The 25,128-nt window shown below is 34.7% G+C and overlaps 2 protein-coding genes across 2 annotated transcripts; one reads left to right on the top strand and one right to left on the bottom strand.

The window, feature by feature from the left end:
- Positions 1 to 1,093: 1,093 nt before the first annotated feature.
- On the top strand, positions 1,094 to 2,174 carry LOC112701825 (protein TIC 20-v, chloroplastic). Its single transcript, XM_025752593.3, has one exon. The coding sequence runs from the start codon at positions 1,258 to 1,260 to the stop codon at positions 1,900 to 1,902; it is 645 nt and encodes a 214-aa protein (XP_025608378.1). The 5' UTR covers positions 1,094 to 1,257; the 3' UTR covers positions 1,903 to 2,174.
- An 18,247-nt stretch (positions 2,175 to 20,421) lies between these two features.
- On the bottom strand, positions 20,422 to 21,516 carry LOC112703857 (uncharacterized). Its single transcript, XM_025755488.1, has one exon. It carries the CDS (start codon positions 21,514 to 21,516, stop codon positions 20,422 to 20,424), a length of 1,095 nt encoding a protein of 364 aa, XP_025611273.1.
- Positions 21,517 to 25,128: the final 3,612 nt, after the last annotated feature.

Raw genomic sequence — 25,128 nt, 5'->3', positions numbered from 1 at the left:
ATATATATTAAATTGTAAACGAAATTTATTTAGAAATACAAATGAATTTAATTATATTTGTTATATACATTTATTAAAATAAATCGTTTAAAATAATTTTACAAAGAGTAAAGCTAGGGAACCAAAAGCATATCAGTCAAAACCTAGCCAAAAATCTTTGGATGAATTCAAAATCTCTACGAGTTAATATATATAGATGTTTTTTCTACTAAGTATCAGAATGTTTCTTTTTCATACTAAATGGATGTTCTTTTATATATTTTTCGAATTTTTTTGTATTGCAAATGTGAATATCTATTTTTTTAAAAATTTCATATATTTTTTAAATTTTATAAATATTTAATTATTTTTGCTAAAATATAATTAAATGTTTCTTTTGTTAAATATTAAGATATTTTTTTTCATATTAAATAAATATTTTTTTGGTGCTGGACCTGCCCCACCCCTAAGAAGGCTGCGCTGGTGGCTACTGCACCCAACACACAGCAAGAAGGTCTTGACCAGTTGGAGCACCATGTGCTGTACAATCTTGATTGGGACTCCATCATAAAAGACCTTGGATTCCACGAAGACTCCAACCTACCCTTGTTCAAGACCACCCTCCCTAATGTCCCTGACTTCTCTACTTCCTTCGATCCACACTTCAAATTTCCAGACATCCAAACCATATCCTACAACGATGAATTGCATCACCAAGGGAAAGAGAAACCTTGAACTGGGCTTCACTAAAAGGAAGCTGAATTTTGAATTGGACTTGATGAGATGTTCCGTGATTCCAGGAGTGGATTTTGGGTTGTTGCAACTTGTTAGTGAAGGGGTGATTTCAAAACTGATACGGTAATTAATAACAAATATTAAAAATTAAATAAAATTAAATTAATTAAGTATAATGTGATTTTGTTTATGTTTTGGCTGATCCCTTGATCCCTTTTGGTTCCACGTACTTTTCCTTTTACAAATAATCATTTTAACCACCCGTTAACTAAACTTTTTAACATATTATTGAATAGCAGAAATATATTATTATTATTATTATTATTATTATTATTATTATTATTATTAATCCACGTTTTCCTAACTCCAAAGAGAAAAGATATTTTATTTCATTTAAATATTTTAATAATTTTTCATCTTTTTTTCTTCATCTATCGTGTCCTTGTTCTCTTCTCTGGTTTCCTCATCTTCTCTTCCAAATTCGTTGGCCCCAAAAACCAAAACTTTTCTTCTTCTTCTTCTTCTTCTTCTTCTTCTTCTTCCATGGCCAGCTCCACCTTCCTCCTCTCTTCTCTCACTTTCTCACACAACAAAAAACCACTTCTTCATTATTCCTTCCTTCATTCCTCCACAAAAAATCTAAACTTGCTGCTTCCAAAGGGATTCATCAGAAAAACCAATGAACTCAGAACCCTCACAGTGGCCAAATCCAACGGTAGTGATTCAGCAGATGCTCCTGACCGTTTGATCTCTGCACTCTGCTACTTCTACCCTTTCTTTGATGGGGTTCAGTATGGTAAATATGTCATCAATCAGTTCTATCCTGTTCAAGCCATTGTTCAACCCTTGTTCCCTGCTATTAGGGTTTTCAAAAGCTTCCCCTTTAATGGGTTCCTTGTATTTTTGACACTTTACTTTGTTGTTGTGAGGAACCAAAATTTCAGTAGGTATGTGAGGTTCAACACAATGCAAGCCATTGTTCTTGATGTGCTCTTGATTTTCCCTGATCTTTTGGAGAGGACTTTCAATCCAAGGAGTGGTTTTGGTTTGGATTTGATGATGAGCTTGGATAGCACTGTGTTCTTGTTCCTCTTGGTGTCTTTGATCTATGGTTCTTCTTCCTGCTTGTTGGGTCAAATTCCAAGATTGCCCATTGTTGCTGATGCTGCTGATAGGCAAGTTCTATGACTCATCATATTCCTACCTTTGATTCATTTTTTTTACTTGTATAGCAAACCTTATTGATTCAAGCTTTCAACTTCAGCTAATTAGGAAGTGATTAAGCTATGCTAGAATGTTATGCAAAACATGTTTAATTGGATTTGTTGTATTCTTGTAAAATTGGAAATTTCTTAGCATGGATTTTGTTCTTGGTGTATTTGGAACATGTTGGATCAAATGGTTATCAATGACTATTAGTCCAAATAAAATCAAAGCTATGGTGCAGCTTTTGAAAATAATGTTGGGTTATATTAATAGCTAATTTTTAGAGTTAAGGTATCTAGCATAAGGAATTATACTTATCACAAGCATCATGGATTGGATGTTAAGCACTTAAGGCTATACAAACTCAAAGGGTGGTGCTGGCAAAACAAAATTATCATAAGACAATGATAAACTTGTATTAATCAATGTCTTGAATTCGGTTTTATATGTCTGCTTCTTTAGCACTTTTATAATGAGATATCTCGTGCTCTTATGTTTGAGGAGGCCAGGGTGATATCTTTTAGAATGGTGTAGTGTAGTATTAGAATATTCTATTAATGGCATTGGGAGAGTTAAATTCCAAAGTGGTATCTTAGATTAGTTGCATGCATTAAAATAGTTTTCGAGATTTCAATTGAACTAATTATATATCTGAAATTGACAAAAGTACGCCATGTTAGTCTTTTCGCTCTTTTCCATCAAGTAAGTAACTTATCATGCCATTAAGAACTAACTTGGTGCATTTTTGCTATTTTCAATAATGTAATTAGTACAACTGTGATTTCAAAGACTATTTTAGTACACGCGGTTAATTTCAGATATCACTTTAGAGCTTGACTCGGAGAAGATGAGAAAACAGATGTAGGGTGATACTTTTCTAAAGCGGTTTAGTATAGTGATATTGGATTGATTTTGATGCTCCTCTCTTCACTAAGCAGTTGTGGATTATTGTATTGGAATAATTTTCTTGTGCTAATCTTCTAAGGACCAAAGTTGGGGATTGCTTGTAAATAACAAGGGAAAGTCTTTTCATGAATGAGAGTTTTATACACCAAACTAGTTTCCACCCTACTTTTATCTTATCTTCCAAGTTCCAACAAAACATATATACACCTTTGAACGTAACTGGTAATGCATTGTGTTTTTCCATCATTCTCAAACAGTTTCATGATGCATATAGGTTTTGTTAACCTTTCTAAGTTGATGTGGGGAAAGAGCAGTAGCACTAAGAGGTTTTAAAAGGCTCTAGTATAAGCTTCATGGGAAAAACGTTTCAGTGAATAAATTGATGAATCTCAAAAAAACAAAGAAAAAATTGCAAGACACACTGCAGAAACAGAGGAAGTTACCTACTATGAGTTGAAAGTAGGGCTGTCAAACGGACCAATTCAGCCCATTTAAACTGGTTTTATTTACAGGCGTCATTTTTTAGCTCGGATTATTTATGACTAGCCTGAAGAGTATTACTTTTAGGTCAAAAATCTTAAATAAATTGTGTTTTTTTCTGGTTAATGGGTTGAGTTTTCGAGTCTGATCGAAAAAAAATATTAACAAAAAGTATTACTTTTAATGAAAAAATATATAAAATAATTAAACCGCCCATTCGTTTAGCCTGGAACTAAAACGTTTAACTTTTTTTTTCCCGGGTTAATCAGCCTATTTAATCCGAAATTTTAACGAGTTTGATTCTAAAAATAAAATAAAACGGATAAATGAACTGGTTTGATAAATTCTAATCTATTTTTGACGGGCTTATCAAAGATAAACCTAAGCTTGTGTTCATAATATTTAAGAAATTGGTAATCTTTTTGTTGTAGAATTATATAAGATTGTAAAAGCACTTTTGAATTAAAATCCAAAATTTAGTATTCTTATCAATTTTAATTCTTTTAATAATTTTTGAAAAAGAAAATTGTATTTAACATTCCCTACTGACTTTCGTTTCGTTCTTTATCTTGCCTGTATAAAGTTGTGTACTGGTATCAAAATTGAGAAAAACAATTATTTCTAGAAATATTTAACATTCTTTCAATTTTGTCCGCTTAAAGATAATTGAAAAGTGGAGTAAAACCTCTCTCGATCTCTAACTATTTATGAAAAAAATCTGGTGTTTTCTGATTATTAGAAAATAACACGGTTTTATCTATTTTTTCGTGTGATCGCAATACTTTTTCGACGTTCCCTGATTATTAGAACTTCTAGTTATTTTTTACTCAAAAATCGATAAAAGAATTCTTTCGGTCACACAAAAAAACTGGATAAGAATCGCATTATTATTTTCTAATTGTCAGGAGAACGCCAAATCTTTTTTGTGAATGGTTAGAGATCGAAAATGAGTTTTACTCTCAAAAAGTGTATAAATCTTTGAGACAGAGATCATCATCGTATATATACTTTGGAGTACTAACACATTTGGTGGTTCCATATAAATACAAATCAGGTTTGCATATAAGCCATGAAGAGATTAAGGAGGATTGTCGGTAGATGATTCTAGCAACGTCACATACACACTTTCATGAAATCAACGTGGCATCCTCATATGCCTCCATCTATTATCTTGAAACTCACTATTATCTTCGCGCATATGAAGATAATAATTAATTAAAATATTGATGCGAGTAATTTAGTTAAAGAAAAAAGATTCATATGTTGACATAATTTAATTAATTAACAGTAATATGAATAGGATACATATGAACTTGTATAGACTAATTTCTTGCCATGGAACATATACCACATACAAAATTAAACTACAAAATATTGACAACATCTTATATAAGCATTATTATTACACGTCCAATTCAAAATGATCATTGATTTTTATTTCTTATACAACTTAATTAAAAAGGACAATAAAAAATAAATAACCTAGCCAAATTTTAGAAGACAAAAATAAGAGAAGAGAAAAGCATCATGATCAAGAGAAGTTGAATCGGCACAACAAGAGTTGAAACAAAACCTCTATCATTATAAGGCACGTAGGTGTAAGGATTTGGAGGTGCATAACCACCATAGGCATATGGAGGAGCATAAGCATTTGGAGGACCATTATAAGTATAGTAATAGGGTGGTGGTGGGGTGCAGCACTCAACACCGCCACCACTATTTCCACCACCACCACCAGAAGTAGGAGGACATTTGTTACTCTGTCCTCCTTTCTCGTGTGGTGGTGGTGGTGAGCCATATATAGAGTAACCGGAAGATGTCGGCGATGGTAGTATTGGTGGAGCTTCATAAGTAGGGTTTGGTGGAGATTGTTGTTGACATGGAGGATCACATTTATTAGGGCAATTCAAACAAGACTTTGGTGATGAAGGGACATCATCACTTGATGGGTCTCCATAAGCTTCAAGATGAAAATAGGATAGTGATAACATCAAGAGGGGTAGGGCTACTACAACAAATAGAAACTTTGGTGGTGGAATCATTTTTTTTTTTCTTTTGTAACAACTTTAGTAGTGTGTTTTTTCGGTATGAAAATTCAACTTATAAGATGGCATAAAGCAAGAAATAAAGGAGACGGGGGGAAATTGACTATGAGGACTGCAATGATTTCGACGAAATTTTATGCATGAGACAAATAATTTTAACATATCTCTTAGCTATATATATATATATATATATATATATATATATATATATATATATATATATATATACACTCCTAGATAAAATAAATTTTATTTAGATATAATTATTTTTTTCAAAATATCTTTTTTTAAATTGTAGATAATTTTATACTTTCGGTACTAACAATTATTTCGAAAAGATTACAAGGGTTCCAAACAAAAAAAAATATTCAACCCGATCTTTGAATTTTATTTTTATGAAATTGATTAGTTCTCATGTCAAAAAAATAAAAAATACTGACTCAAAAACTAATCAATCTTATAAAAATAAAATTTAAAAACTAATTAAATATATTTTTTTTGTTAAAAATTTTGTTGTTTTTTGAAATAATTGTTAGCGTTTAAAATTTTTCTCAATATATAGGTATGTAAAAATACAATTTAATAGGCTTAAAATATCCGACAAGAGAGGACTTTAGTATAATATAATAAACTTATATTCAGCTATAGTTTAATTAATTTTTGAAGTGAAAATGATAACTGTAACATATGAAGCAGGGGAAACAGAGTGTTCTAGAATCTCTGTTTTGATTATAAGTTTATAATGAACAAGCATCAGCATGTCCATGTTTATGGCCTTGGATCTTTCGCCATCTTTTCTAGTTCATGCATGATAAGGTGCCGCATGGCACAACATTTGGCGTCATAGTATTGAAGCACCACACACAAATGTCCACCAACACTTCAATTTCATTTAATTTAATGCATGCTCTCATTGCTAGTCCCTACTGTGCTAGCAAATTGTTAGTTCTTGTTCCATCAACTTTCCCTTTTTCGTTGAAAATTGTTGTGTTTCTTCCGTATTTTTTATTTAATTGGTGATTATTTATGTTGTTTAAGATGATTATTATTTACCTAGCACTTCCATATAAATATAATTGAGCCTATATGACTTGTCGTTTTCTTTGTAATAGTAATTTTTGCACTACCACCTTCAATAATGGAGTTAATTTCTGCCTCTATAAAATCTAGCATAGGATTCTGAAGAAGTATAAACATTTAAGCACTTGAGGCCCACAATTATGTAGGATAAACTAAAATGTAGAATTAGTGATATTAAAAAATGATAACAGATTGGATTGAAAGCAAACATGCAGCAGTGTCAAATTAAATATTTTATAAAAAAAAAAGCGTACATGGACTTTGTGCATTTTATCACAACTCTTTCAATTCTAAATGACTTGAAAACCTATTCTCTCTATGGTCTGAATTTTATTCTGAATGCATGCTACTAATAGTTCATATTTACTAACTGAATTTATGAATTAGAAACACTACAATGAGTTAAACTCCAAAATTATCTTTGAAATTGGCGTTTTACACTGAAATCATCCTTGAAATTTTAATTGCACTAATTACGTCTTTGAGATTGAAAAAAAAATACACCATAGTAATCTCTGACCCATTTTCCATTAACGACGTGATGACATGGCATGATGACGTGGACTGTAAGTGACACGTGTCACTTCATGATTTAGCTACGTGTAATGGTAGGATGATGTGGTGACCAGTGACACGTGACATGCTGACGTAGATAATTTTGCCACGTGTCACAATGTTATTTGATCACGTGTTCGGTTGTGCCACGTGGCGCAACAATATTCGTCCACTTGTCATCTATTATGCCATCGTTGTATATGAACCAAATTAGTCCCTCACTTTGCATTAATTGACTAATTTTAATCGTTGTATATGCACCAAATTAGTCCCTCACTTTGCATTAATTGACTAATTTTAGTCCCTAAAATTGAATGTCGTGCACCAAACTAGTCCCTTCACCAATTTTTTCTCATTTTTTTCTGTAAATTCAAAATTCTCAATATTTTTGAGTGCATTAATTTCAATTCTATTTTTTCACACGTTCTTCAAATAAAAGTGTTTTTATAAAATATTTTTTCTCTTGCGAATACCCTATTCGCCGACTTGGAGTTGACGTGAAGGCTTTTCAAGCACCTTCACTACCATCTCCAACCTCTTTCAGTACTTTTATAAAATATTTTTTTTCTTGCGGATACCTCTAATAGCCGCCGTCTTAGAGTTGACGTGAAAGCATTTCAAGATTCTCTCATTATCATCTCCGACCTCTTTCGTCTAGACTGCAGAGATCAAAAGTGGTAGTGAGGGTGGTTGAAGTGCCTTCAATCTAGCTCATTTATACATAACGAAAACGTGTATTTCATAAGAAAAAAATATTTATTTTAATTATTAATTTCTTGTTAAAAACACATGTTTTTTTATGAAAAAAATGTGTCTAATCAATCATATAATTATTTTTTTTTATAATAACATACTTATATATTATAAAATTTACCAATATTAAATTATTAAAAAAATTATATAATTAAAACTAAAATCTTAAAATTTTTTATAAAAGCATTTGTATTTAAACGATATATGAAAAAATAGAATTGAAATTAGTGTATTCAAGATATTAAAATTTTAAATTTAAAAAAATGAGAAAAAATTGGTGAAGGGACTAGTTTGGTGCACGACATTCAATTTCAGGGACTAAAATGAGTCACTTAATGCAAAGTGAGGGACTAATTTGGTGCATATACAACGATGGCATAATGGATGACACGTGGACGAATACTGTTGCGACACGTGGCACAACCGAACACGTGGCCAAATAATATTGTGACACGTGGCACAACTATCTACGTCAGCATGCCACGTGTCACTGGTCACCACATCATCCTATCATTACACGTGGCTAAATCATGAAGTGACACGTGTCACTTACAGTCCATGTCATCATGCTATGTCATCACGTTATTAATGAAAATTGGGTCGGGGACTATTATGGTGTATTTTTTAAATCTCAAGGACGTAATTAGTGCAATTAGAATCTTAGGGACGATTTCAATACAAAATGCCAATTTTAGAGACTATTTTAGAATTTATCTCCACTACGATCACAATTCACAAGTGAAAAAGACAAGTAAGGAGAAGAAGAGAACGAATGTTTATTTGTCTTCTCTTATTTATTTCCTTTAAAGGCAAATAAGAGTGATGAGCAGGTGAGGAACTAAAAGTCTAAAACAGACCTGGTTGAAACCTGAGATTAATTCATATATAACGTTAGAAGTTGCAAGAGATGCACTGAATTCAGAAAGCTATTGTGTAAGATGAAAATTCAGGTAAAATTAACTTTATGTGAAGTTGATAGTTAAAAGACATTAAATAATTTGACTGATTTGACTAAATTTTTATCTGACGACTCTTAGTTATTAACTTTACGTAAAATTAACTGAACCTGAATTTCTACTGTTAAGTAATTAGAGATTATATGTCTCCTATGAATGATACTTAAATCTATTTAAGAAAATCTTATTGAGATATTTATACTTTTTTTAATCTTAAATGTTAAGATAGTGTACAATTATTTATTATTAGATAAAAAACTCTTTAGTCTATCAATTTTTAGTAATTTTGATTATTATTTAATTGGTATAAATATTAAATTATTTTTAATAAATTTATTTTATTAATTTCTATGTATAAATTAAAAAAATATAAATACAAATTGTATTAATTTATGTGTATAAATTTTAATAAATATAAATAAATTATAAATTTTTTATATGCAAATTTTTGTAAATATAAAGATAAATTATTATTGACCAAATATTAATCCAAAATAATAATATTTGTGATATAACATTGCTCTTATTAGATTAGATGAGAGGCAAAACTTGTTATTTGTTTCAACATAAAATATGTATGTTAATGTAATATACAAAAATTAAAAAAAACCTTGTTTTCCATTTTGTCTTTATGTTTCATAATACAATGTTAATTAAATTCTAGTAATCATTAGTTTTGTTATGACTAAGCTATTATTTTTACCTTAGACTTATCTTAACAAAATTATCAAGAAACTGCTCCTACAGAGATCCTTGCAACTGAACAAAAAATGCATTCAATCCGTTCATTTAGTTGCATTTAACTATTGATCATTCATTTTTTTCATTTTCTGTTGTAAGAATAAGAGAAAGAAAATAATAATAATGGATGACAAACCAGGCAACCCAAGGCTAAGTTACTTGAATAATAATTTCATAATAAAGTCAAGGACACACGGTTAAAAGCAAAAACAGAAATATGCAGACATTTATACCTCAACCCTAATGATAAAATCTAACATTCATACATAACTAACTCTTTTTGAATGTCTCATAATTCTTTATCCAAACTGGTGACCTCCTTTCCCATCATGATCTTGATGTTCTTGGGATCAAAAGATATAATACATCAAATAGAACATCATTTCTAAACACATCAAGGGATGAGTACACATATAGTACATACTTAAACACTTTCAAAACAAAGAGGCCCGTCAAGTTTGCAGTAACATTTCTATAATCTTGCCTTTCAAATGTATACGACAATAAGTATAGTCAAATGTATCTCAATTTGTGATTTGGGCCTAAATGAGACAGAAAATCAAGGGATACTAACGAGTTATTGCTCCTAAACTCCACCTTATGAAGGTTAGGACATTTTTTAATAACTAAGTTAAGACTCGTAATATCCAAATAACTAACACGTAGTGTCTTAATTAATTTTTCCATGCATGCCAATGTACCTAAAAACATTCTCACTCACACCACAAACCAAGCTTACTGAGTTTCTTGCAATTAATAAAGATAGCTTCAAAACCCTCATCTAAAGGCATGCCACTGATGTGATCATACATATTCTTACATCTAAGGATAGCACCCACTTTGATAGAAACTCAATCTCTTAGAAGGGACCAAGCGCACCTTTCAATATGACCGATTCTATATTGTCGCAGAATCGCCTAGTGGCTCGTTCAGGTGAAATTGCATGGCAATTTTGAACGAAGAGCTCCGACCGTGTTTGGCCGTCCACACCATACCAGATTTTTGATACCATAGAAGCAGCATTTTGGTCACTATGTGATGGCAGAAACTCAAACACTTTTTCTAACGCTTCATTTGGAATAGAAAAAAAAAATCAATGTAATTTATTAGGATATTATTCCATAACGAATGTACTCTTACCGTACTCAGTCTATATATTGGTAAGAACTTTGTAATCACAGATGAAAACATATGAATAATAAAAATAATATTTTTTTTAAATAATGCTTCGTTTCTTTTCTAAACTCTTTGTACCATGGTAATATGGTATCAGAGCCTCGTTAAGTTCTAAGGATTTAAAATTCTGACGAATTCACATTACAAATTACAAATATGTCATGCAATAATTTTGGCATGCGATCATCACAATTCTGACAATTTGTCAATTAGTTTTAAACTAAACCGGATATAATTATGCATTATGGACAACTCTTTGGGATATTATTCTATAACGAGTGTACTTTTAGCGTATTTTTGGTCTATATATTGATAAAAATCTTGTAATCACGATGAAAAAATATTAATAATAAAAATAATATTTTTTTAAATAATATTTCATTTTTTTCTAAACTCTTTGTACTATAGTAACAAAACTAACGTTATTTTGTTGAGGAAAAAAAATATAAATATGAAGGAAGATGAAGATGCAGCGAAAAAAATTTTGGAAGAGAAAAAATGAGAAGTTTCTGAGAATAAAAAATGAGAAGCAAAGTCAAAAAAAGAGAAAAGAAACAAATAGTACATATTGTGCTTCATTTGCAGCTTTAATTTTAAATTTGTACATTGTACGCAGTTTCTCATCGTTACTAGTAATACAAAATTTATTAATTTTGGAATTTGTTTTAACATTTTTTTATTTGTGCTTTCATTATGAGTCATACTCATGATAGTTGATAGATAATTATGTTTTAATTATTATTAATAAATTAATAAAAAATAATTTTTGTTGTTTATAAAAGGCTAAAAAATTTAAATATAAAAGTAAGATGAGTATTATACCTTAATGTGATAATTTTTTGTGTTTTTTAAAATTATAGGAGGTACATAAATTGAATTCTCTGATTTATGTTTAAAAAATTTTAAAAATTTGGAATAGATAAATCGGACCCACCGATTTGTATTTAAAAGATTAAAAAAATTTGGAATACACAAATCCGATTTGTGTATTCCAAATTTTTTGAATTTTTTAAACACAAATCGATGGATCCGATGGATCCGATCGAATTTCTGTACCTCTTAAAAATCGAACGGTCCGACTTATACTCTGTAAATTAAATTATCTCACATTTAAAAAAAACATCACAATTGATTATAATTTAAAAAAATATTATTATTAATTCAATATTAAAAATAAAAATATGTTTATAAAATTCAAATCCTTGGTTAGAGTATAAGATATTTATTATTATAAGTTATTATAACTTATTACTTACAAGGAGTTTGATTCTTTGATGTACAAATTTATTAAGATATTTACAAATAGACACGTTAGTGTCTATAATCATCTAGTTATAAATAATCCTAGTTTTTATTAATAGATATAGAATGTATAGAATATTTTATTTTTACTGCTTTGAATGTTAACATGAAGGAGAAGAAATAAATAAATAAAGAAAATCTGGATATGAACAATGAACTTGATTAGGTGTTGAAGTAGTGATAAAACATGATTCTTTAGCAACAACTGCTAATAACGAAAATTAGGATAATAAAAAAAATCCAGCCAAATGGTTATTCGCGAAAATTACTAGACTAAATAAAATTTGTCTACGTAAAATGGACAGAAATAAGAAGATAAGTACTTTTTTTATTGATCCATTAAATTCATACGGATATAAAACTATTAATTTATCTTAATATATATATATCTTAATTTTTTTTAATTTAATAATTTTAATTTTTGCTTTCAATTTAATTTTTTTTTAAATTCATTCTTAGTCTTAATTTTGTATTTTTCTCTGTCTAACTCATTTTGTGTCATTTAAGTTTGATCTGTCATTACATAATTCAGTTTCATCTCAAAAATATATTATGTTATTATATTGGAAGATATTTTATTTTTTATTTTAAATATTATTTTTTATAATTAATATATTATGAATTGTGTTAAATTATATTGAATTGATTATTTTATAATTATTCTATTATGACCTTTTTTATTAATTTTTTTAAATTTTCAAAGAATATCTATAAATAGCCGTGAGTATCTGTATTTTACCTAAGGAGATAATTAAATAGAAACTTGTGTTAAAGATGGAGAGGAGACATGGGGCATTTTTTTAAAACAGAAGTGATAAACAGAAAGAAGATCCGCCATGCTCATACAAGTATTTATTACCATCTCTAACTAACAAAGAAAATTCTACTTGAGCCGATTTGAGAAGGAATATGTAGACTTCATCTGCATTGAATTCTAAAATAATGAACCTAATTTAGATTTGGGATCTTAACAGTAGACCTCAGTTGGTCTTGCTCACTTGAGTTAATATTTTGAGTCATTACTATAACAAATACTATACTATTAAATATTATTACATTTAGTATATATAAAAGTTGGATATACTTACAAGAGATTTTTTAATCAAACTAACAAATAAATTCTAATTATCTTTTTTTTTCTCTCTTTTAATTTTAAATAGGTTTTGTTCTTGCAAGGATACTGTGCTTGATCTATACGTCGGTCTGGTGATGTGGTGAGTGTTCCTAAGCCGACGTTAGTCCTGAGCCGACGTTATCTTTGTGAACTCGAACCCGAACGTGGTACCTGCAAAAAGGACTCCGACACTCAAGTCAGTGATGAAATAAAATGCAGTTAAGAAATCGAACGTATGAGATCGAGGTTGAGCAGTGTGGGGTGAACTGAGTAGTTCTATTAGGTGAGAGTGATTTCTTTGCCGTGTCCTGCTCAATGTTACCTCTTCAGATTTATAGGTGAGGCTTGTAGTCTGATTGGTCAGTGCATTCTAAGATTTTGGTGAGTGGATTAATTTGGATATGCTGGCATGCACGTTGTCTCTGTGATTCGAGCATGTGGACGGTTTCAAAACGTGACCGTTGCGTCGAGGTATATCTCGGATATGGCCGAGATTCTTGGGTGCAGTACACAGCCCCCAAGCTTGACTTGGTGTAAGCAGCAATTTGAGCTTTTTTTATAGAAGATATACCTCGGCGCAGAGAGGCTAAATGGGTGAGCCCCCAAGCTCAACGAGCGTACAAACTTGGGCTAAAAACTCAGACGGATTTTTCTTGGAAAATTTTGAGAATACATACTTCATTTATGTTTTTTGAAAAAAAAAGGTATTTTTCGTCATTTTGTTAACTGGGCCGTAATTAATGCGCACGTTCAGCGATGTGGGAGCCCGACCATTTCCTTCTCATTCCTTAATGGTTTATTGTATTCCCACTAAATTAGTGGGTTGTAATTTAATGTGTACGTTTTTCAAACACGAGTCTTCAGGTGTCTGCAAAAAAGATTTTTGGTGAATTAGAGACCATGTCTTCCAGAGGTTAGTCTTCTTGTTTTCTTGTCTTCTTCTTGTGTTGTGTGTTTTCTTTCTGGCCTCGTTTGTTTTTTCTGAAAAAATGGTTAAAGAGAAAGAGAAGTTGAAGGTTGTAGAGGAGGATAAGGAGAATCCTTATCATTGGGTTCACGATGATGTAAAGACTCAGTCTTCTTCTTATTGCAATCGTGAGTCGGTTCAGGCTTTGGTGCCTGCTAAATTTGTTAGACCTGGTTTTGATGTTGGTTTCGAGTTCCTTCCTTGCGCCGGTCAGGATAGGGTTTGTGAGAGGAGAGGAGACTGGGGTTATTTCTACATGTATATCCCCTGCCTATCTGAGCTTCATGTGAAATTTCCCTTTTCTGATTTTGAGTGTAAAGTGTTGATTCAGCTTAACTGTGCTCCTTCACAGTTACACCCGAATTCGTGGGCATTTTTGCGCGCGTTTGAAGTTCTGATGAAATTTTTGGACGTTGCTCCTTCGCTGAACGTTTTCTTTTCTCTTTTCCAGTCTAAAGGGGTTCGAAAAGGGCTTTGGGTTTTTCTAAGTACTTTTCCTGGTCGCTCTCTCTTTTTGCTCTACAAATCTTCTTTTAAAAATTTCAAGTCAATGTTTGTAAAGATTCGCCCTTTGGAGACTGTGTACCCTTTTTTCCTTGATGACGAAATGATAGAAAGGTTCCCTTTGTATTGGTGTTCTGAGCCTTTACAAATTCTTGAGGCCGATGGTATGAGCGAGGAAGAGGATTGTCTGTTGGAGTTTCTAGTTGATACTTTCGCTGCTGGAGAGTGTTTGCCTATTCCTGATTTACTGAAATATGATGCGGAAAATGATTTTGAAGGGCTGAAATTGTATATAGGTACTGTTGTTTTTGCAAATTCTTGTGTTGTGCTGCTACATTTTTATTAACTTCCCTATGTTTTCAGGTAGCAAGTTGCCCAATCTGAATCCTGCTAAATTTCAAGCTTTTCTGAAGAAGAAAAGTGAGAAGGGTGGGAGTGTTTCTGGGGTTGTGAAGGAGGCTGTTGAGGATGCTGCATTTTCTACTGCTCAGGCTCCTCCGTCTCCGAAGAGAAGGAAAACTGTTTCGGAGAATTCACTAGAGGTGATTTCTGAGGGTGATCAGAATGTTGCTACAAAATCTATTTTTGATCGGCAGCGTCGGCTGCATGGCTTCCTGCTTGGCTCGAATACTCACTCGCTCTGGAGTGATCAATTCCCTCTGGCCGAGCTAGCTGACCGTGTTTCCCAGTTTTCTGGGGATATGGCCCTCACTCGTCGTGTGGGTTTGGAGGGTATGGGCAAATTTATCCAGGTGTGTGTTTTTGTATAAGTCTTATTTGTTTTTGTTTGTTTCTGAGTGTGCTGAAGTTATTTTACTTTGCGTAGATTGTCGCTTCTCGGCTGCTTTGTGTTGGCCGTACTACGGAGCTATTAAGTTCGGAGCAGCAGGTTCTAATTAAGAAGGCTGCCTCATCAGAGCATTTGTTAAAAGAAAAGGAAAAAGCTGTGAGTGATGTCACCGCTAAGATGAAAGAAAGGCAAGATGAAGTAGAGGACCTAAAGGGACAGGTTAAGTTGTTGAAGAAAGAGAAAGAAGACGAAACGGCACGTCTTCAGGAGCAGATCAGGTTGCTCCATGCTGATTTTAAGGAGAATGATAAAGTTAAAGGTGAGATGACTGCTCGTCTGAACGAGCTTGAGGAGGAGAAGATGGACATGTTTGTGGCCAGATTTGACCGTGCCGTCAGCTAGGTTTTATTGTTCACCCTCGACTTTGACGTCGGGAAGTTGAATGTTGCAAAGATTGTAGTTAATGGTCAGCTTGCTGACGATGAAGCTATTAAAGACCAGGATGAGAGTGTTCCTCCTCCTTGATGAAAGTTTCTATGTTTTGTTTATTGTATTTTGCTGTTTGTGTTGAGATATTTTGAGCTCTGTGTCCGACTTTGTTTGTCATTGTTTTGTATGTTTTGTGAATACTTGTTTGGCTTTTATGCCTTTTATGAACATTGGGTATTTTGTCGACGTGTTCGGCCTTAAGAGGTCGGTTCTATTAATTTGGCATGCATTAAAGCTTTTGTATATGTTATAGACTTGAATTTCTCAATATATGAGATGGTCGGCCTCGTTAAAACCTGTCCGAGTAAAACCCTCCTTAGGGAAAAACCTCGTGATCAGGAAAAAGAGTACCTGGCCACCTCATAATTAGAAAGACAATTTAACTGTAATACATTTTTAGGGATGAAATATTCCAAGTGTTGGGGAGGGGTGTCCCTTGTATTGTTTCTAGGCAGAACGCTCCTTTCCCAATAACTTTAGAGACTCGAAAGGGGCCCTCCCAATTTGCAGCTAATTTTCCCTGACCTGGCGGTTTCTGTATATCCTCCATCCGTCGCATGACGAGGTCTCCCTGTTGTAGTGTTCTCGGCCTTACTCTTTTGTTATATTTTTTCTTTATCATCGTTTCCATGGCTTGCTGTCGTAGTTTGGCCAGGTTGCGTTCTCCATCGATTAAATCAATCTCGGTTGTTCTCTCTGTTGAGTTGTCTTGTTCGTTGAAGTATTCGATTCTACTAGATCCTTGGCTGATTTCGGCTGGTATCATGCATTCTGATCCATACACTAGTCGGAATGGGCTTGCATTTGTTGTTGTGTGTGGTGTTATGTTATAGCTCCATACTATTTCTGGTATGAGCTCAGCCCACCGCCCCTTAGCATCTGTCAATTTTTTTTAATGCCTACAAGATAACTTTGTTAGCGGCTTCTGCGAGCCCGTTGGTTTGCGGGTGCTCGACAGAGGAAAAATGATGTTTAATATGCAAATCTGTAAGATATGATGCAATTTTTCTATCAGTAAACTGCCTGCCATTATCGGATACAATTTTCCTAGGTACATTGAATCTGCATATTATCGACTTCCATATGAAATTTTGTACCTTTTCGGCTGTGATTTTTGCGAGGGGTTGTGCTTCAACCCATTTTGTGAAGTAATCGATGGCTACAAGTAAAAATTTTACCTGTCCCGTTGAGATGGGGAACGGGCCGAGTATATCCATCCCCCACTTATGGAATGGCCAGCTGATGTTTGACGCATGTAGGAGCTCGGCCGGGTTATGGATGAGTGGTGCGCACCGTTGGCATGCATCGCAGTGTTGCACCTTGTTGTGGCAATCCTTTCTCATTGTTGGCCAGTAGTAGCCGGCTCGTAAGGTTCTCGTGACTAGGCTTCTGCTTCCAGTATGATTCCCACAAATTCCATCGTGAAGTTCGTTTAAGATAGTTTTTGCTTCTGCTGGCCCAAGGCATTTCAGAAGGGGTCGAGAAATTCCTCATTTGTATAACTCGGCTCCTAGCAGGGTATACTGAGCTGCTTTGTATCTGAATGACCTCGGTGCCTCACCTTCTGGTATATCTCCGTTTCTTATGTAGTTGACGAATACCTTTCTCCAGTCTTCTTCCTCCTATGATATGCTAAAGACAGATTTCGGATCTACACTAGCTTCTGTTAGTGTAATATGATGGAGCTTTTCTGTTTGTTCGGTCAGTCTATGCGTGGCTAGTTTTGATAAGATATCGGCTCTATAGTTTTCATCTCTAGGTATATGTAGTATTTCGAATTTCTGAAAATTCTTTATTAGGGTTTTGATGAGTTTAAATATCTTTCTAAGAGTGTGTCTCGTACCTGAAATTGGTCGCTTACTTGTTGTACTACTAGTAGTGAATCATAGTGAACCGTTAGAGAAGGGATTCCTACCTCCTTGGCCAATCGCAATCCTGCCAGTAAAGCTTCATATTCGGCTTGATTGTTTGTTGCTTGGAAGAGGAATTTGATTGACTGCTCAGCGTGGACGCCTTCATCATCCTTTAAGAGGATTCCTGCTCCTCACCCATTTTCATTTGACGTGCCATCTACATATAATTCCCAGTTTTTGTTCTGTTCATCTTTGTATGTGAATTCGGCTAAAAAATTGGCTAGCGCTTGAGCTCTAAGTGATCCTCTTGACTGGTATGATATGTCGAATTCGGAGAGCTCTATTGCCCATTATGTCATTCGTCCTGCTAAGTCTAGCTTTGAGAGTATTTTCCGCAGAGGGTGCCCCGTGCGTACTATGATTGGGTGCGTCTGGAAATAATGTCTCAGGCGTCGAGCTGTAACCACCAGACCCAGTGCTAGTTTCTCTATTGTTGGATATCGTAGCTCGGTGTCCCGTAAGACTCGGCTCACAAAGTATATCGAGTGTTGCTCGTTCCCTGTTTCTGTTACGAGCACAGAACTGATAGTATTAGCTGAAATTGAAAGGAAAAGTAGCAGTGGTTTACCTTGCTCTGGCTTCTGTAATATAGGCGGCGAAGCTAGTATTGCTTAAACTCGGAAAATGCTCTTTCGCAGTCAGTCGTCCATGTGAAATTTTCCAATTTCTTTATTGTTTTGAAGAAATGATAAGATCTTGTTGCTGCAACTGGTAAGAATCTTGATAAGGTGGCTAGGCGCTCTGTTAGTCGTTGCACTTCTTTTATTGATGTCGGCGATTGCATGTTTAATATGGCTTGGCACTTATCTAGGTTAGCTTCTATACCTCGGTTTGTTAACAGAAAACCCAGGAACTTTCCCTGTTTTACTCCAAACGCGCATTTTTCTGGGTTGAGCCTCATGTTATGTGTTCGTAGTTGTTTGAAAACCTCTTTTAAGTCAATTTCGTGTTGTTCTTCAGAGCTGGACTTGATGACCATGTCATTGACATATATCTCAATATTTTTCCCGATTTGGTCTTTGAACACCTTGTCCATTAGTCTTTGATAAGTGGCACCTGCGTTTTTTAGTCCAAAAGGCATTACTTTGTAACAGAAATTACCTTGGTCGGTTATGAATGTTGTTTTATCCTCATCGTCCGGGTGCATTTGGATCTGATTATATCCCGAGTAGGCGTTCATAAAGCTCAGCACTTTGTATCCTGAGGTATCATCTACAAGTCTGTCGATGTTCGGTAGAGGATATGAGTCCTTTGGGCAAGCTTTATTTAGATCTGTAAAGTCCACACACATTTGCCAACTACCTGTGCTTTTTCTGACTATAACTACATTGGCTAGCCATGAGGAGAATCAGACTTCTCTGATAAAACCTGCATCGAGAAGTTTTTGAGTTTCTATTGTTGCTACACTTTTTCTTTCGGCTCCTAAGTTTCATTTTTTCTGACGTATGGGTCGGGCATTCAGGTTAATTTCCAGTTTGTGGCAGATGAAGTTTGGGTCGATCCCAGGCATGTCGGCCAGTGTCCAAGTAAATAGGTCGGCATTGTCTTTCAGGATGTTCGTCAAATGTTGCTTTCTTCCTACAGAAAAAGCTGATCCCATGTTAGTATATTGATCATCTGTATGTAATTGTACCTTTTCCAGATCGTCTGTTGGGGAGGGTCGGTCGTGGTTATCTCTTGGGTCCATGTGAGTTAGTTACGGGATATGTTCCGAGTTATACACTGAGTTAATCCTTAAAATTGCCTCTTTTGCGGTTTTCAGCAAACTTGCATTGTAGCATTGTCTAGCCTCCCTGTGATCGGCGTGAACCGTTGATATTGTGTTATCCTGCAAAAGAAATTTGACGCATAGGTGGATGGTGGAGACGATGGGTCCGAAGGAGTTCAGGGAGGGGCGCCCTAAGATGATGTTATAAGGGCTAGCGCAATCGACCACTAGGAATTGTATGTCCAGGGTCTTGGAGTCTGGTGGTTCTCCTAGCGTCGTTTTCATCCAGATGTAGCAAGATATGGGAACCATAGTTATCAAACCCGGACCGGACCGGCCGGTTCGACCGGAAAACCGATGAACCGGACCGAGTTAACAATCAAACCGCACAAGCATACGAACCGGTCAAACTCGGAAGATCCGGTAAAAACCGGACTGAACCGCGCATTGAAACCGGACCGGTCAGACCGGGCACGTGGATTTTAAAACATTTTGACCTGCGTCACCTGCTGGATTCGAACTTGGCACTCCTCGGAAAATAAAAGAATTTGTAACCACCAGGCTACCATGCCTTTTTGATATTTTTGATGCCTTTTTATAAATATATTATAACTTATTAGACATATCCTAATTAACAACTTTATCTTATTAACTATTTTATTCATGTAAAATTTAAAATCTCCTTACACTTTTGTCTTTTTATTCTAATGATTAATTTTATATTTAATTTAATTAATTTTTTATTTTATATTTATTCACTTAAATTAATTATTTTTTAATTTTACATAATTATTAAAAATATTAAATGTTGTTAAATATTCTTTAAATTAAAAAGATAAACAAAAATATTTTTATTAATCATACCATATTTTTGTTATTGATAATTATATAATATTTATTAATATTAACTCTTTTTCAACATATATTTGATAAATATAATTAATTAATAAATTATTGATATATTAAAATAATTTAATTTTGCATAAAAAAATTTTAGTATAAAAAAATTAAATTTTATATAATTATTTAATTATAACCGAGTCAACCGGTTCAACCTGTGACCCAACGGTTGAACCAGTGACCCGGTGACCCAATGATCTCACCGGGTTGATTACCGGTTCGGTTCTGATAACTATGATGTGAACTCTTTCGCCTGAAAAGCCTGCCAGCTCCCCTCCTGACGGTTGTAGTGAATTGTTGCTCAGTTGCATCTTTTTGAATGTGGAATAGAATAAGACATCGGCGCTGCTTCCTAGGTTGAGCAGCACCTTTTTCACAATCAAAGGTCCCATGCTTACTGAGATTACGACTGGGTCGTCTAGGTTTGGTGCTCTTGATTTGAAGTCACTAGTACTGAAGCTGATAGCAGCCGAGGAGGTTGGTGTTGGGGAGTTTTGTTGAATTCCTTCCATCGTCATCATGGCTCTGTAAATTCGTTTCCTTGCTGTGTTTGTCATTCCTCCCCCTGCAAAGCCTCTTGAGATGTAATTTATGACTCCTTTGGCGGTGGGAGTTTCGACTGGGTCTCGCCGCGGTCCCTTGTCCCTGCGCTCCGAATCACACTTCGGCTTACTTGTATCTACGTCTCTCCGACTCCTGGAATCGATATACTTGTCTAATAGCCCCTGTCGTGCCAACCTTTCCAGCAAGTCCTTTGCAGCTACACATTCGTCTGTGGTGTGACCGAACTTCTGATAAAAAGCGCAATGCTTCCCTTTGTCTACATACTTCTGATCTTGGTATGTTCCAACCTTGACTGGCGGCTTTATTAGTCTATTGTGGAGTATGTCCCTTATAATGTCCTCCCTCTTTGTGTTAAACCTGTTATATGAATCAAACTTTGGGGATAGTTTAAAAGATTTTCTATGATCTTTGGACCTGTTTGAGTTGTCTTCATCTTTTCGTGAGGTCGGCCTCTCATTCCTTCGTGTTTCACGGAGCTCTTCTATTTCGATTTGTCCCATAGCTTTGTCTCGAAATTCTTCAAGCATCTTTGGCTTGGCTACAGCTATGGCTTCTTGGAATTTCCCTGGTCGGAGCCCGCTTTTGATAGCATGTAGTTGTACTTCTGGATTTAAGATGGGAATTTCCATGGCCGCCGCAGTGAAACGTGTCATGTATTCTTTGAGGCTTCCATGTGGGCCCTACTTGATTGTGCTAAGGTAGTTCGAGTCTCTGACATATATTTTTGACGCTGTGAAATGATTGATGAACATATTGGCGAATTCGTCAAAGCTAGTTATAGATCCTGCGGGTAGATTAGAGAACCATAGCAGGGCAGCTCCATCAAGGAAAGTGGGGAAAGAGCGACATAGGATGGGGTTACAATCGCTGTTGAGGAACATCATGGATTCGAATTTGGTGACGTGGACCTTTGGATCCCCGATGCCTTTGTACAGTGTCAAGGTCATTGCGAGCATGAAATTCAGGGGAATTTTGTAGCTCATTATCTTTTTGGAGAATGGATTAGCTCGTCTTCTTCCATTCTTGGGGGGAGTTTCTGCTGTTTTAGCATTGGATTCTGACTGATGCTCTTCGTTCTGCTCGGGACTCGTCTTTTTGCTCTTCGTTGGTTTTCTACTAGCAACGCGGCATTCGCAGCAAGGAGATCGGCATTTCCCTGGGGGGAGTGATGAGTTTCGGAGTGATCCCTCATCTTCCTATCCTGTGAAGAAAAAGAAATATGCAGGTATGGGTAAGTTTAAATATAGATATATCCTCGGGAGAGGGGAGTTTAACGTCGGCCCCACGTTGGGCGCCAAATATTCTTGCAAGGATACTGTGCTGACGTTAGTCCTGAACCGACGTTATCCTTGTGAACTCGAACCCGAACGTGGTACCTGTAAAAAGGACTCTGACGCTCAAGTCAGTGATAGAATAAAATGCAATTAAGAAATCGAATGTATGAGATCGAGGATGAGCAGTGTGGGGTGAACTGAGTCGTTCTGTTAGGTGAGAGTGATTTCTTTGCCGTGTCCTGCTCAATGTTACCTCTTCAGATTTATAGGTGAGGCTTGTAGTCTGATTGGTCAGCGCATTCTGAGATTTTGGTGAGTGGATTAATCCGGATATGCTGGCATGCACGTTGGCTCCGTGATTCGAGCATGTGGACGGTTTCGAAACGTGACCATTGCGTCAAGGTATATCTCGGATATGGCCGAGATTCTTGGGTGTAGTACAGGTTTAATTATTATATTGATACCTATAAATTTATAAATTTTCAATTAAATTTTTATATTTTTTAATTAGGTCTTTACACTACTTTTAAATTTGTATTTAGGGTTTACGATTTGGGTCATCCTATGGTGCTGAAAACAAATTTTTCTGCCGTTGCTGAAATAGTGTGGTATGGTGATGAAGGGGACGCGTGGTACTGCTGCCTCCAAAGTGCTGACAATTTCTGCGCCAAGGTTGATGGTGATGTATGCTGAAAAATGGGGTTAGAGGATAATAATCTTTTGTTAATGATGTGGTTTATGGTATTGGGCCTATTTTTGAGGACCCAGTATATGTTTGATCTGTTCGTTTTTTGTACAGTTTTGGAATAACAATTAGGGAAACGTCGCCGTTTTCACTCACCACCTGCAATCCCTGATCTTACTCAATCGCGGAAGCCCTAGGTCCTCATCGATCTTCTCTCCGCCTGTCACACACACAGTCCAGGGAGGAGGGTTGCATCTCAAGACTCAATCTCATCGAGCTCAATCTGAAGCCATCGTCTCCTACGGCCGCCATCGTCATTCATTCCGACAGCCACCGCCTCATGCTCGCTCACTTCGCCTTCATCGCACATGCAGTCATCGCAACATTCGAAGCCTCCGTCGCGCAACCTACGAAGCCTCCATCGCGTAGTAGGCATCGCAACCATTGAAGCCACCTTCCGTGGAAGTCACTCACCATCGCAAGTTCCCGAAGCAAGCTTGGAGATTTGAGCAGCCGTTTCCGACGCGAAGTCATTCGTGGAAATCGCAACCACCGCCACAACGATGTGGTAGTCTTTGCTAATGTGTTCAATATAGATAAATTTAGTATATTTAAACAAATATTGTTCAAGAGCGTTGAATAATTCTTTGGTGCTGGTTGTAGATTAATTCTTTGCTGCTGATTGCCTAAAGCATTATTAACTATTAAGTGATAAATTGTTGAAACTGATTTCTTGAATAATGATTAAAAGATTAATTTTTTGGTTCTGACTACTTGAAGCATTCTTAAATGATTAATTATTAAAGCTGATTGCTTAAAGCATGATTAATTGTTATAGTAGTGCCTTAATATATATATATATATATATATATATATATATATATATATGCACGTAGCAGAGGATGAGTTTGTCCTATCAGAAAAATGCATGCCTGGTGACCAAAGATGGGGTATACATATTGCATCTGAAACTATATATGTTAATGTACTAAGATACATCTGTAACTGATGAATTTTTTTGGTGCTGATTGCTTGAAGCATTGAACGATTAATTGTTGAAGCTGATTGCGTGAAGCATGATTAATTTTTATAGTTTATTGTTGAATCCTTGATAATTGATTAGTTTTTGGGAGCTAAAAGTTGTTGTTGAGGCATTGATTAGTTGTCGGATTGTATTGTAACTAGATTGCTGGTAATTTTTAGGTATGGATGATAGTATCAACCAAGAATTAGTTAGGAATAATAATTATATTAGACTATAATTATGTTTTGATGTGTTTATTTTTATTTTATATTATTTTATTATAATATGGTTTTTTCAATTTTATATTATTTTAAATTTGTTCCTAACTCTTGATTTTCTTTGAGGTCTGTAGTGGTTATGCCGATGTTCCATGGGAAAGGAAGATAAATGTAAGGTAATTAGACGTTGTTCGTGTTAGAATTTTTTAATACCTTTCACGCTGATGTAGAAGAAATCGTGCTTAGATTGTGATTGATAAAAGAAGAAAATATGAACTTATAACTGATTGAATATGTATCTAGGTTCAAAGAATTATTGATTTATATTTCACTTAAGTCTGATTGAATTGTCCAAAAATACTCAAATATTTAGAAAACAAAAATTCTTACAATTTTAATGTTGTTTCATTTTTCTTTTTGGACCGCGAAATAAAATTATGATTTTGTGGATAATAATAATAATAATAATAATAATAATAATAATAATAATAATAATAATAATAATAATAACAACAAGGTGTTGGTTAAAGGCAGATGAAATGAAGATGGGTAAAATGAAGATAGAAGCAACGACACGTGCTGGGAGCTGGTGATTTTTTGTATAGCCAAAGATCTGGGGGGCAGTCCAAGGTTGACGGTTTCGGCGAGGGCGTGAGAAGCTGCAAGGGAGTTTGCACCCTGGGAAGCACATTAGGCAGTAATCAGTAAGTATATAGGACAGAAAACGATAGTTTGGTATGCATTATTTAATTATTTTATTTTTCTGGGGGTAACATGGTGATATTTAGTTTTTTTTTGGAGTGGTGAAAATCCTCTAGAAGGCTAAAGGGTATATTCTGCTGGATTTGTTGAGCTGTGTTGTTCATATTTGTGGAAGATAGTTTGATAATAAATGATGGAAGTCTAAAATTGTTAAACGTAGTTATTTCTGGCTTTGTTTTTGTTAGAGTGATCGTGCTGATTTTAGTTATAATTATGCATGCATGATTTAGATGGTTAGTTGTACGTTGGAGAATGCTGTATACGCAGTTAGTTTGGGTAGATGAGTCTGGTTAGTAGGATTA

The sequence above is a fragment of the Arachis hypogaea genome, chromosome 7 (assembly GCF_003086295.3).
Source record: "Arachis hypogaea cultivar Tifrunner chromosome 7, arahy.Tifrunner.gnm2.J5K5, whole genome shotgun sequence".
NCBI classification, from domain to species: domain Eukaryota; kingdom Viridiplantae; phylum Streptophyta; class Magnoliopsida; order Fabales; family Fabaceae; genus Arachis; species Arachis hypogaea.
The sequence above is the reverse complement of the archived record's forward strand: the minus strand, read 5'-3'. Positions and strand labels throughout refer to the sequence as shown.

Excerpts from the sequence above, each read along its gene's own strand:
- LOC112701825 (XM_025752593.3), top strand. The coding sequence starts at position 1,258 with ATGGCCAGCTCCACCTTCCTCCTCTCTTCTCTCACTTTCTCACACAAC.
- LOC112703857 (XM_025755488.1), bottom strand. The coding sequence starts at position 21,516 with ATGACACGTTTCACTGCGGCGGCCATGGAAATTCCCATCTTAAATCCA.